This window comes from Mixophyes fleayi, chromosome 2 (assembly GCF_038048845.1).
Source record: "Mixophyes fleayi isolate aMixFle1 chromosome 2, aMixFle1.hap1, whole genome shotgun sequence".
Classification (NCBI taxonomy): domain Eukaryota; kingdom Metazoa; phylum Chordata; class Amphibia; order Anura; family Limnodynastidae; genus Mixophyes; species Mixophyes fleayi.
The window spans coordinates 167847138-167861195 of record NC_134403.1 but is presented as its reverse complement, the minus strand read 5'-3'; the positions used below and the strand labels follow the sequence as shown (position 1 = coordinate 167861195).

At 38.4% G+C, this 14058-nt stretch overlaps 1 protein-coding gene across 10 annotated transcripts in view; it reads left to right on the top strand.

Moving 5' to 3' along the window:
- NF1 (neurofibromin 1) overlaps window positions 1–14058 on the top strand; it is a 193464-nt gene that overhangs the window by 169794 nt on the left and 9612 nt on the right. For 6 of the 10 annotated variants that reach the window (XM_075194951.1, XM_075194948.1, XM_075194949.1 and 3 more), the window contains 6 exons: window positions 39–161; window positions 8014–8144; window positions 8457–8557; window positions 9348–9490; window positions 11034–11080; window positions 12194–12410. In XM_075194951.1, coding sequence (XP_075051052.1) covers window positions 39–161; window positions 8014–8144; window positions 8457–8557; window positions 9348–9490; window positions 11034–11080; window positions 12194–12410 — 762 coding nt within the window. Of the gene's footprint in view, window positions 1–38; window positions 162–8013; window positions 8145–8456; window positions 8558–9347; window positions 9491–11033; window positions 11081–12193; window positions 12411–13377; window positions 13432–14058 lie in introns of all 10 variants that reach the window. The other 4 variants (XM_075194945.1, XM_075194941.1, XM_075194947.1 and 1 more) reach the window with 1 other exon arrangement.

The following is a 14058-nucleotide window of genomic DNA, read 5'->3' as shown; positions in this document are numbered from 1 at the left end:
CATTATATTTTGAGTCAGACCCCCCCCTTTAATTTTAGGTACAAGAAAAAGCTTCGACCATTTAATATCTGACACTAAGGCTCCTAAAAGACAGGAGATTGAATCTGGCATCACTACACCACCAAAAATGAGAAGAGTAGCGGAGAATGAATATGATATTGGTAAGTCTCTCGCAGATTAATGTTTAGCATATCCACATTTACTGCATATAGTACATTTTTAGAATAACTGGCAGCTATTCTGTAAATATTTATGTTGGTTGTACAAATAACATAGCACAGTTCCATTTTGTTCAAATTAATTATTTCATAGGCATTTTTTTAAGCTATCCTGCAATTGTTCATTTCCATAATGAATTTAAAGTAAAATAAAATCCCATTTCATGTGTTGGTCAATTCTGAAAGCATTGGCACTGCAAAACTAAAGTGTGTTTTAGAAGAACTGTGTGCTGAGGCTTTAATACATTGTGGATGCAAATTCCAGTGTTGCAAGCTAGGTTAATTCCAGAAATGCAATCAGTACTTGAATTAAGGGTGTGTTACACTATTCTATGGTTAATTATTGCCATACCAAGGTATGGTCTGATACTTGTCATCACTGAGACTATAAACAATTTAGTCATTGTGTAAATTTAGTTTGACCTTCCACATTCCTCATCTGTATTGTCCAGTGCTTTTGGAAGAAATCAGGTTAGATGGTATAGCTCTGCCATCCTTGTGTTCAGTGTCTTGATTTTGCATGGTAAATTACCATAAAATATAATAAAACTTTTGAGCCATAGAAACGTTAAGATTGCATGAGCAAATTAATTGGTTTGATAGTAGGAATGGTACATAAACAGTTTGAGTAAGCTACAAGGTTTCATTATTCCTCACAGATCCTAAGAGATGTCCACCCCAAATAGTAAAATAGCAGGGTCCGATATCCAGAAGCCTTGCTGTCTGGGAGATAAGCATCCCACCCATCATCCCATGGTGAACATGTAAATTGGGCTATTCTGACACCGTAGGATGCAGGAAATATCTAAATTGTAGCAGCTTGGATGCATCATCATGTGTCCTAAGTTTAGGACCTCAGGAATTATGCCTATTATGCTTGGTAGGGGTGTTAAGGGTAGGAGTAGGCTTGACTTAATATAACATCTGTTATATTCGATAAAGCGGTAGCCACCACTGCAACGTTCCTTGCACTTCTCCACATATTTCTGTGGCCAGGTCTCCTTTCCCTCAGAGCCCGCACGTTTTGTTAGATGTTTAACATGAAGCTACAGTACAGTGCTTCTTGTATAACTGTAGACTGTAAAACATGCTCATTAAATGTTTTTAAAAAATAAATAATGCACCCTGCTGTTCTAGTGGGGATCTGAGTACATTCAGCAATGTTGTGCTGCTGTTTACCACTGGTGCTTCCACCCCCCCCCCCCATATCCATGTTTGTCTGGTGGACCCCCTCTTCCCCCGCATCCCAGGTGATACAGTGGTCCCCACTCGCTCCTCCCTGTTGAACCGTTAGTTGTCTCTCCCCTCCGCCATCCCTGGGGGCCCAACTGGGTGGCCTCTCCGCCTAGTTCTGCCAATACCTGCTGAAAACCTCTGCCTACCGATAAGAGCTAGCGCTCCTGATTTATCCCCTTGCTGTCTATTTGAAACCCAGAGCCCTGAATAAACACTCTCTCCCCTGACCAGCAGATCTGACACAAAGTTATGGTCCAGCCACCGTCACCAGCAAAGAGGTGCTGCAGTAGCTGTACACACAACCCACAAGCAAACTGTTCCAGGTGTTGATGAAAAAACCTGGTGGCACCAGCGATTATTATCCTACAAGCGGGGGCACCACAGTGTTGCGCCATACTCATTTACAGTTTGTTAGTGTCTGGTTCCAAAGTAGAACCAGTAGGATTGGTCCGTTATAGCAGGATCCTGACAGTAAGAGGAATCCCAAGACAGGTTTTGTAGGTCTCATTATTTGCTTTAGATTAATGATTCCATAGTGGATTTATTTGCATAATTATGCATTATATTAGTAGAAATGCCATTTCTTACAGTCTGTTAGTGTCATGTCCAGTTTTATTACCCATTTCTTTACTGTGGAATTTTTCTTATTTTGGAGCTGGCTTCTCAATTTTCTGCTTTGAAGCACTGCATGTTACAGAATTTCACTGGGACTCTACTTTATACACCTTTTTTTTCCTCCTCATGCATATATTATGTACAAAAATCTGATAGTTACTAGAACTCTGCGAGATCCCTGACTGCACATTGTACACATCAAAGAATGTAAGGCCCTGCTTTACAACTGTACCAGCCAATCCTGGTACACAGTAATGTATTGCTTACATCGTTTTATGCATGGTTGACTTGTCAGAAGGAAAGGAAACTCATAAATCCCTTTTGTGATCAGGTCACATCACAAATCACCATACAGATGACTTGTCACATACAACTGCAGTTTACATAGCTGAACAGACACATAAATAAACATATATTTCATTTTACTGTGTGTTGAAACTGTGTGGTTTCTTTTATATTCACATTTTTACATGTCACTGTGCTCCTAAGAAAATTCTTATGTCACTAATATATTGGCTCTGAATAATCACATGAGCTCTGTCACATAAACTTCTGCCAACACCAGCAGTTAACTTAAAGATTGCCTAAAAACAGGGTGGTGAACAGTTTATAGCGGGTTTCTACTAACAATGGTATATGTGAGATAATCACTTTACATTAGACTTTTACTCAGGCTGTACCATTGATGGGTTTTTCAATACTGCATGATAGGTACACTTTAGTCATTGCCTGTTCTCCCAGAATGACAGTGCTGCTCCCAGGGTAGTGCACCACCCCCTTGACTCTAGGAAGAGCAGGTGATTGTTGAAAGAACGCTTACCTGCCTGCAAGGTGTGCAGGGATGTGTTCGATAACCCAAATTGTCATCAAGCCGCATCCGGCTCAGGGGTGAGATGACGCAATTAGCGCGATTATGCAATTGCCCTGCCAAATTGATGACACAAATGGTGCCATCAACTTACATCTTTTTATATGCCATGACTTGCAAAGTATGAAAAATAGGCAAGTATGCTTCAACTATGAAAAATAGAAACCTTGGAAAGCATGAAACATTTTTGTAACTGTTAAAAACTGATTGGACAAAAAATGTAACTGTGCGACCACAACACCACAAAAAACATTAATGAGAAAAAATGTTGAAGTGTTTGAAAAAATCGCCAACTAAATCATTGTGAAAGGATGGGCTTACTCTGCCACCCTGTCTGGGGGAGGTTGTTTTAACTGATTTTACCCCCCACAAGTATGGTGGAAGAAATAACAGATTGATCTAATTATCTTAAAACCCCCCCATAAATGTATTGGTGGCATTCAGAAACAAATTGAAGCTGAAAAGTGATTGGATATTTGAGCAAGACAACAAAAGATGAGCGTTTTAGAGTTGTTGATCAGTCCTTTTGGTTCGACTTGGCCAAACCAGCCACTCACCGACTGGCCACCAAACCCTGTCCAGATGCTTCATGCTGTTTCTTTGAGCTCTGTGGCAGCACTTTGCTTCCTTAGAATCCTGCACAATATGTTAACATTTGTAGTTGGGATGCTGCTTAGTCATTTTTTGCCCTCTTGCCATTATATTATGGTAGGCAGGACCTAGCCTTTTTAATATCCACAGTAGTTTTATGGCAGTCAGAAATAACCATGCCCAAAAAATGTCAAAGTGCTAAAGTTAACCCAGTCATTAAGGGGACAAAAGAATGGTAAAGAAAAAAAAACTTGATTGCACACCATCCCCTCCTCCATCCTACTTTATTTTTTATGTACCCCTTCTCCCTTCCTAGTTATTTTTGAAAAACCTAATAAAATATTAAAAAAAAAAATACAACTGCACAATTGGAAGTACACACTAACTTTGTAAATCATAGATAGCATATGAAGGCCAGACAGCACTTGTGAATAACCCCATCACAAGAGCTCATTTGCTAACATATTACATTTTGGTGCAAAGTTTACACTAAAGCATACCAGTCAGACACTTTGTACCATTGTCTAGCTTAAACTTCACAAATAAAAATTGACAACGGATTGGTTACTGTGGTGCAGTGCAAATTTTGCACCCTCTTGTAATGTTAATAAATTGTCTTAAGCCATCCGTGTAGTTTTTATTCATGTATTTTTGGTATTTGCTGTTTCTTTAACCAACAGCTAATGACTAGCGGCAGCTATGTGTGGCCCTATGTATGAAGTCTTTTTAATGGCGTGCCTACATAGCTTCTCGCAAGAGAAGAGCATTCAGTTCAAAGGTGCACTCCCTGTTTGAAAAATAACTTTCAAAGCATCCCTCAAATCCTAAGGGGCTGCCATCTTTACTGGGGTTCCATAATTCGTCTCACATTTACAGGCAACAGCTGGGGGCTGTGTGAATTGCTACAGTAGTGACCTTACAGACCAATAAGAAGCAGCTATCCTTATTCCCCAGCTTACCCACTCCTTTTCCTTGCAATCATTTTGACCAAGTGGTGCTCTACCACTGAAATGGAGGAGCCTTGGGAATAATAGCATGCAGTTCCAGGGCCAGGGGGCTCCACTAAGGGGAAAGTGGGAGCGATGCCTAAAAAAAATGCAGATTATGGGTAGAAAGCTCTTCCGAGACAATCCTTGTATACATTGAGAGCTGCTGACTGGAAACCTCTTCACTTTTCTAACTTCACAGTTTAGTAAATATACCCCTAGGGCTTTAAGAGAGGCTAAGCGCATCCCACGGTCTAGGTCATCCTGTAAGGGAAAAAGGCTTGCCAAGTTACAGGATGAAGTGTGAATGCCTTTTCTCTCACAACAGGCTATGTAGATGTTCCACACTCTGTGGTAATTATTAGAAGATGCAGGTTTCGTGGCATTTATCCTGGACTGAATGACCTTCTCTGATAGCATCTTACATTGAAGGATTGTGGACTCAACAGCCATACCGTTACAGCCAGTCTACCTTAGACTTGGTGGTAAAATGGCTCCTGACTTTGAAGATGTTCTCTTAGAGGCAGCCTCCATGATGGTTCTACCAACATGCTTAGAATGTCAGCATGCCATGATCTTCTAGGCCAGTCTGTTACTATCAGAATTACTGGGAACCCTCCCTCTCTTTGCCGACTTTAGTACCCAAGGAATTATAAGGTTCAAAGGGAAAAGATACACTAGTTGGTCCTTCCATGGGAATGTCATGGTGTCCACTAGGATTACCTCGTTCTTTGCCTCCTCTTGGGACATAAGTACCTGTAGCCGGAGGTACAGTGCCACCACTCCACATCCCTGTAGACTGACATTTGTGTTCATGACGTTCAAATTCCAGATGGAGAAGAAATGGTCCTTGCTGAGATTTTGTCTCCATCATCCACCACAGAAGAGACTGATGAGTTTTTGGTGACTATCTGAAAAAACTATGTTGACTGTTCTCCCCAGAAAATTTTGCCAGCCGGGTGGGGGCAGTTGTAATACTTGGCAATAATCAAAAATGTTGAAGGTTATTGCCCACACCTGCTAGGACTGGTCAGAGTGTTGGTCAGTAGACTAACACACTGCTGGCTGTAGTAGTGTTCACATAAGAGATTTTATAATAGGAGAAACAATGGTTTGTTCTATTATAATAGGACTCTGTTGGGCTCCAAGAGCCGAGTGGCTAGTAAAAACAGCCAGGTGGAGCACCCAGGAGAACACTGATGTTGCCATATGCACCTCTTAGGAGAACGATATCATGCTTCTCATTAGCTTCATGTCATAGAATACTGATACCTCTCTGACAGATTACCAAGCCATAACTTTGCATTACCCAGCCACATGATTCCAGCATTTCTGCTGCCATCAATTCGTGCAGGTACAGTATGACTGTTACACTTTTGACCTCAAAAAAGCTGCCATGAGTGTCATAACTTTGGTGAATAATTTGTGTACCAAGGGCAGAGCTCTGAAGTGAAAATTGATTTTTTTTTTCACCGCAAACATGTCACGCCTTTCCCAGATTGGGATATGGGAATATGCATCTTTATGTCCATAAAGGCAAGAAAATGTTCTTGCTCCATGGCATTGATGACTGGGCTCTGCACAAGAAATAGGTTTGAGTAATAACCCAAACACTCTTTAGGAACTGGAATTCCTGGCAACAAAAAATGGACTGAATGGCTTCTAGGACGGCCAACCTCCTGGACACATCTCGCAAACGCGATGGAGGTACTAAGAGGTCTATGATATAACTTCTCACTATGATGTCACTGACCCACATGTCCAAAGAGGATCTGGTTCATTGGTTCCTAAAGAGCAAGAGGCAGCTCCCACTATAGAATTGGCGGGGTGGGGAAGAAGCCCGTCATATGGATTCTAGCATGCTTGGGTGCTAGATGCTTGGTAGACCAAACCCGGCTGGCCGCCTCACGGAGCAAAGGATTTGGCTCTTGTGGTAAAATCCTCTTGTTTGCCACGAAAATTGAAAGGACTGAAATTCCTGGCTCTTATGTCTGGGTGTATTAAATGGAAAAAAAAAAAAAATTCTCCCCGTGGCCTAAGCAAAAATTCGGTCCAATTATGGGCCAAGTGAATACTTGCCTCAAATGGTAAGGCTTTCAGATTCTCAATTCTGATTTTGGCATACCAGATAGTAAGCCTTTTTTAATCTGCTCAGTGCACTTCTCTACCCCTTTGTTAAGCCAAGCAGCTGCGACAAGTCAAAGAGATGCATCTGCTGCAACAAAAATGGATCTTAAGATCATCTTGCACTTCTATCTGCTGTGTATTAACAAAGCAGCATTTTAAATTGTTTTGGCTTTTGAAAGATTGCCTGAGTGGAACTTCCCATTTTCCAGTATTTACTTTGAGAAGAAGGTAGTTCATTCGAAACCTGCAAGGAACTTGACATGGTCTATCAGGTCGTTGCCAGGATTCTCCCAAAAGATCAACTAATTGGGGAAAAGAAGGGGGAAAATTATGTATTTCTCTTTCCTCTTGAATAAGGACATATCGGGAATCTCTGATTCCTCAGAGTGGTGGATATTGAGGGCCTGACAGGCAGCCAACACCCTGTTTGTTAGTGGATTGGAGAGAAAGTGACTGGGGCCAATTTTACCTGCAGCTCCCAGAGTGCGTCCTGTGCTTCGAGATAATCATTTATCAATATTTACACTGGGTCCATGGTCACTGTTTTGCCTTAGCTGAACCATTTCAGAGGGTGAGCGGGAGGCAGAAATAGCACCCAAGCAAGCTATTGCATATAATAGTAAAAATAAGGAGAATAAATCAAAATTGATATACTGCCTAAGCAGGACCAAAATATATACCTCTACTCCATGGATTCATATTAAGTGAAGATTTACAAGATAGGGGCATTGTGGGAGGTGGAGTAAGAGACTATACAAGTTTTATTGTAGGATTAGAGCCTTACTTGACAGTACAGCACCCTCTAAATCCCATTAAACTTTATTCCCCATATGAGAAATACTGATAAGCAAAAAAGGTGTGCAGTCCACGGCTAGACCTTCATTTGGTGAAGCTTTAGAAAGTAGACAACATTAGGTCGACGGTTTACATTGTCGACAGTTTTCTTAGGTATTAGTTTTGTCGGATTCAAAACGCGACAATATTGTTAGGATGAAATTTGAAATGTAGGCAGTATTTATTATGTCAATAACTGAAATGTAGCCAGTATGATTAGGTCGACAGTTTTAATGTAGACAGTATTATAAGGTTCGTTTTAGGGATATTATTGTTGACCTAATAAAACTGTCTATATTTAAATTGTCGACCTAATAATACTGTTGATGCTATTGTCAACTCTCCAACCCTGTCTTTTATGGTGTCGACCATATAAATATTGATCATGTAACTCTCGAACATATGTATTGCTCCGATTTAAAAGATAGTGGTGTAAAACAGAGGCCAGTGGTTTTTGTAGTACCCCTTAAATTTAGATGAGTGAAAACATTTTTGTACACTGCCTATTATTTCTTAATTTTCTTTTTCCTCATTTCAGATACACCACGAATATCATCCCCTCAACAACATCCGCATTTGCGGAAAGTATCTGTTTCAGAGTCAAATGTGCTCTTAGATGAAGAGGTTCTAACTGATCCGAAAACCCAAGCTTTGCTGCTGACTGTGCTTGTAAGAAACTTTGCCCCACATTTTTTTATTTTTATACTGTTCTTTGTTTTGTTAATTTAATTTTAGCAGCTGGTGGTGGGAGTGGCATGTCATGGCGGATTGTGTGGGGTTAATTTTTTTGGTGAGTGTTAAAGTATAGTTAAATTGTTATATTCCAAAATGTAATGATCAGAACCTGTGATGTTACAGGTAAATATTATGAGCTTAAATTATGTCAGCTCTTATATTTAGCAGGGGCTTATTGCTCCAGTTATTGAAAAATGTAGCAAATTGAATCAAGTTAAATTTTGTTTTGTGTTATGTTGTTTGCAGGCTACGCTTGTAAAATACACTACAGACGAGTTTGATCAACGTATCCTTTATGAGTATTTAGCTGAAGCCAGCGTGGTCTTCCCTAAAGTATTTCCTGTGGTGTAAGTACTTGAGATGCTTTGTATAACTAGTGTAAAGCCAATGATTTTAAGAATGCCAGTGACTTGAAGCGTCATTAGATCACACCAAAAAGTATATGTTTTTGTGTTACACTTAAACATTTTTAAAAGACGAGCCTGCCTTTTGAGATATGAGTTGCCCCCTAAAAATATTTTACTTCTTTCATAAGGCCAAAGAGCACAACTAGTCTTTCCATTTTCTAATTTGCTGTAATTAGCTCAATAGCTAGCTGGGAATTGTTTCCTATAATTCATTAGTTAGATAGTATTATTCAAAAAATGAAGCACACAAGTATTTCCTTCCTGACCTTTATCCAATACTATATCGAAGTGTTTCTGAAAAGTTGGCTATTCTTACAATGTTCAAGTTGGATTTTCAAAAATTGGCATAGGAAATCCAATATATCATGATTATTAATTATTATTAATTTTTATTTATAGGGCACCACAAGGTGTCCGTGGCGCCCTATATGATGACATTTCAGTTCGATGGCAAACTGAACAAAAGCCAGTGTTATGATCAAAATCCAAGATGAATGTACCTGACCTGCCCGTTGAAAGTCTGACCAGCTTTTCAGAAGGTCACTGTTTAAGACTACTTGTCTGATGTGTGTGAATCATTTTTAATAAATTGACATGTTTTGTAGTGTAGATGATTTTCTGAAATATTCACTGTAAAGTTGCATTGTGTTGTTTGCAATAAATATTGTATTCATCATGACTTGCTAACTTTGTAAAAATTGTAATGATCATTCGTGTTTGTTTTATTTAGACATAATTTATTGGACTCTAAGATCAACACCCTTTTATCATTGTGTCAAGATCCAAATTTATTGAATCCAATACATGGGATAGTGCAAAGTGTGGTGTACCATGAAGAGTCTCCTCCACAGTACCAGCCATCTTACTTACAGAGTAAGTTACTTCATTGACCATGACCTTGCAAAGTATGCACCTATCTTGGTCCATGTGCTTAAAACTAATAAGTGTGTTCCATATAAATTCAATAACAAAACAATTTATATTTTTATCATTTTTTATAAACATTTATATTGGTTTATAAATTCTTCTGGCACATTACTTCAAAACTTATTTTAAAATTATGCTTCACTAAGTTACTTAATTTTTAAGATTTTTTTCATGTGCTGTTCATACAAACCTTATATAAAGCTCTGTGATGTTTGGAGTATTCATCAAGATGGTCATTGCGCAGGAGAGTTCACTTTTCAATGCACCTTACACTCCCAACGCAGCAAAATGCAACGAGTTGGGTTTTAAGGCCTCACAGTGGCATAAGGTTTAAGTGTGTAACAAGTGTTCTTAAGATCCCAGTTTTGGTACTGGTAGTCAAAAATCATGTATGCAAGTGGACCTTTAAATATACACTCTGTTGAAGCACACCTTTGCTTTACGTCAACATTCCTTGCAGCGCGCTGACGCATGAACGCTTTGTAAAATACATTCTATGGAAGCACTCATTAAGTACATAGTTCACTATGCTATAGGGAAGCTTTGAGATACCAATAATGTACTGCTAGCACATTCTTAAAGCAAGCTTAAAGTACAGTGTTTTACCAATGCTGTATTTTAGTCCGAAGTCTAGTGATGTCAATCCTAAGGTTCAGTGAAATCCATAATATCAAGTACTGGTACAGGCTGTTAGCACTTCTGTTTGCCCTCCATGTCAAGCACATGAAAAAGATAGATCTTGCAGCCAGAGGTCTGCTTTAATTTTGTACCTCGTCTAGCAGTCTTTCCTGTTAGTTTCCTTTACACTAGACATAACTTTTTAATTTTGATTTTGTTTTTTGTGGTTTTCACATAATCCATAGAGCTTTAGCAATATAGGCTAATTATTTTACTAATTCTATCATTTTATAAGATTTGTAATTCAGTGTGCTTAATTGAACAGTTGGTCTACTTATGAGTTAAAATTTAAATATATTTTTGTCTACCATACCCTCATTTGTATGTTTTTTTTGCTTTCACAAATTCTATCTTAGATGTTTAAAAGCACTTTTCTAAAGGTGCACACACTATACTGAGGAAAAACAGCTGTTGTCTGGGAGGGGATTCATACCCCTTTGCTCCCTGACCAAAGTGCAGTTATAATTGGTGGAATTCAATTAGCCGCGAAGTGTCTCGTGGGCATTCTGCATAACAGAAATCTCTGCTCACTTTTCCTCGCGCCCCATAGGGGTACGAGGAAAACTGAGCAGAGATTTTTATCGTAGTAACAGTAAAAGTTTGCAGCCACGATGTACTGAGGAACATTGCAGCGAATTGAATTCCCCCCTTTGAGTGCCTATCATCTACATCAATACTCCCTATTAAACTTCAGTATTTACCATTACCATGTTCTGAATTGCAGGCTTCATAAAATAATTTCTCAAAATGGATCAAATGTTTATAATAACTTGTTTAATTTGCCTGTTAATGCTTGTTTTTACCATTATAGGTTTTGGATTTAATGGTCTGTGGAGGTTTGCTGGACCTTTCTCGAAGGTATGAATCATTATCTCCATAAATTCAAGTAGTATGTTTTGACTTTGCACTTTAATAAGATCTAACGTTTCAAATAGATTATAAATACATATGCTTGATACATTTGAACCGGTTTGAAATACAATCCTGTTCAGCCGAATCTTTGCAGTACAGTCGTGATTTTTGATTCAGTTCAGTTTGATTTAGTTTGATCGAGGCTGGTTTGAAGTTCAAAATCTTAGCTAGCTGTAAATACAAGAGGTGTTAAGATAAATTATGAGAGACTGCCTGATCAAGCTTAAGCAGTTAATCGTTTTTATTTTTTTGTAATTCGAACAGTGAACATTACTGTGTTTAAAGTTTACCATTTACAATGGAAAACCATGAAAACACTATACAATGTAGCCATTTAAGCTTGAATCTGGTAGTCTTGCTCAAATTTAACTCGGTTAAAGTTTTAAGGAAAAAAAAATTTAAATTTGGAGCCAGTTTGACAAACCGGTTTGAGAACCACTTTGAGATCAATTTGACCATCTCTAGTTGTCAGCTTTCATAAAATGTAGTAGAATAGATAATAGAAGCTAATGCTTGTCCTGCAGTTCTTAAATGTAAAAACACATGAATAAATATTTGTATTAACAGAGTATAATTGCATATTTTGGTTTGTAAATTCTCCTCATAACGATGATATGAGGAGAATTTTCAATAATAAGCTGGCTATATGCAGACCAATCCAGTCACTTAGCCTAATGACGAAGCAGCTAAATTTCTGGCAGATAAAATGTCTTAATTGGCTGTTTGGGAGCTTGTATGGTCACCTAGTTTTGACGTCGGATATTTAGTGAGAGTAAATATTTGTGTATTATATTTACGTTTGTGATAAATGGCAGTAGTTGTTGTATTTGGAGAGCTCTAGTCATTGGCCAAATGCTTTCTATAGAGCGGGATAGCAACAGTCGTATATGAAGATTAGAAAAAAGCTGCTCCTTTTGAATAGAAGATGCATCCAGACTTGTCACCCCACCTTCACACTGACAAGTGCAACGTGCTCATTAATTTTTTGAAGAAATGCCATGTTGATGAATGATTTGATGATTTCTGACCTTCCTAATAATCCATTTCTTGTTTTTTCAGCAAACACAAATTCCTGACTACGCAGAGCTCATTGTAAAGTTTCTTGATGCCTTGATTGACAAATACTTGCCTGTAATTGATGAAGAAGCCAGTGAGGAGTCTCTGCTAACACCCACATCACCTTACCCTCCTGCTGTGCAGAGCCAGCTCAGTATTACTGCTAACCTTAACCTATCTAATTCCATGACCTCCCTTGCCACTTCCCAGCATTCCCCAGGTCAGTGGTTTGTGCTTGTTGCTGTATTATCAGTCAACTTTGGCTATGTGTCTAAATTAATGGGCTCAATATTACATCCAACATATAAAAAACTAAATCATTTTACACAAAATAACGTTTGTGCACAACGTGACAAAATGCACATATTTATGGTAAATGTGAGATTTCAGTTACCACAAAACAGTGCATTTTTTCTTATAAAATTATTTTTAAAGTAACAACTTTACAGTCAGTTTAATTAAACGTCATGCCGGGATTCATGCTTTTAGTCAGAGCTCTACAAACTTCAGACTGCCAGACAATGCATGGCTATAATGCAGTAGTTATGCAAAATTCCAAATGAATCTGCGAAATGTGGATTTTTTTTTTTTTTTCACATCTAGTTCTTGGCAAGCAAAGATTATACACCTGACAGCACCAACAATGTCTGTTTGTTTGCCAATAAACACACTAATAAGGATAATATTCTGTCTCTGTAAAGAACTAATCTCTTTTCTACATTTTTTTTATTGCCTTGTATGAGATTTGCGTTGAGAACTAATAATAAATGTTACTTGATAGAATGGAAATAAATGTTAAAAAAAGAAAAAGAAAATGGTGGATCAAATACATGGATCCTCTATAAACCCTGGCAGCGGAAATAAGAATGTACAGCTATAGTACTTCATTTCTTAAGTCTTAAATATCAGCAACTTGTATCCTAAGAAGACCCTTGAGATCTCCATCTTTCTAGTTAATGCTTTACTTTGTGCACTTTGACCTCTTTCTTGTGTGGCATAACCCTTTTGTAACAATATATTAGGTGTGATTGTATTCTTTCACACCATCTTAACAGACCATATAAATTGCAGATATTGTAATTAAATTCATGTTGTGTGTCATCCATTTGTTACTTTATTTTACACCATTATTCATGTTCTTTCTTTGTGTTTTTATCCCCCTCCCTTTACATTCTGTGTCTGTGAAGCTTCTCTGCCTTGCTCTAAATCCGCAGTTTTCATGCAGCCACTCCCTCATCAAGGTACTTCCTTTCCACCTATATGCACGAGTTCACGGTCATGTGCTATAGCTTCGAGCGCTTGGCATGAGCAATTGTGTACTAACCTTATAACCTGGGTGCAGTGCAACTTGATGGCTTTTGCAAGAGTCGCAGACAACGGGACTTGTAATATGGGTTTTAAAACACCAGTTCTTCTGATTCTTTGAACTGTGTAATCACAAATACCCTGTCCCTCTTCTTTTAACTTAATTTCAGATATGAGGTCCTAGATCATTGTTGAAGTGTTCCTTCCCAAACAAATTTCTTTAGTCACCAATACAAGGTATCCTATTTCTAAATTAATGTCTAGTCCCCTTGTCCTTTTTATTGGAAGAATGACAATTGTTCTCTAATAACATTTTGGTTACCTGAAACATGAGCAGGCAGTATGATGGAGAATATAAAGCAGTTAGTTATCCTAATTGGTAGAAATCATTATATGTCGAACATCTTTCTAAGAGGGTACAATGTTGTGGACACCTGGAAGAACTGGTAATGCTTTGGTTCAGGGAGAACTTTCAAACTTGGCAGATGCTCCGGACCAAGGGACCTCATTTGTAAAGTGCCGCTTGTCAGCGACAGCTCAATTCCAAAGAGCATGATCTAGAA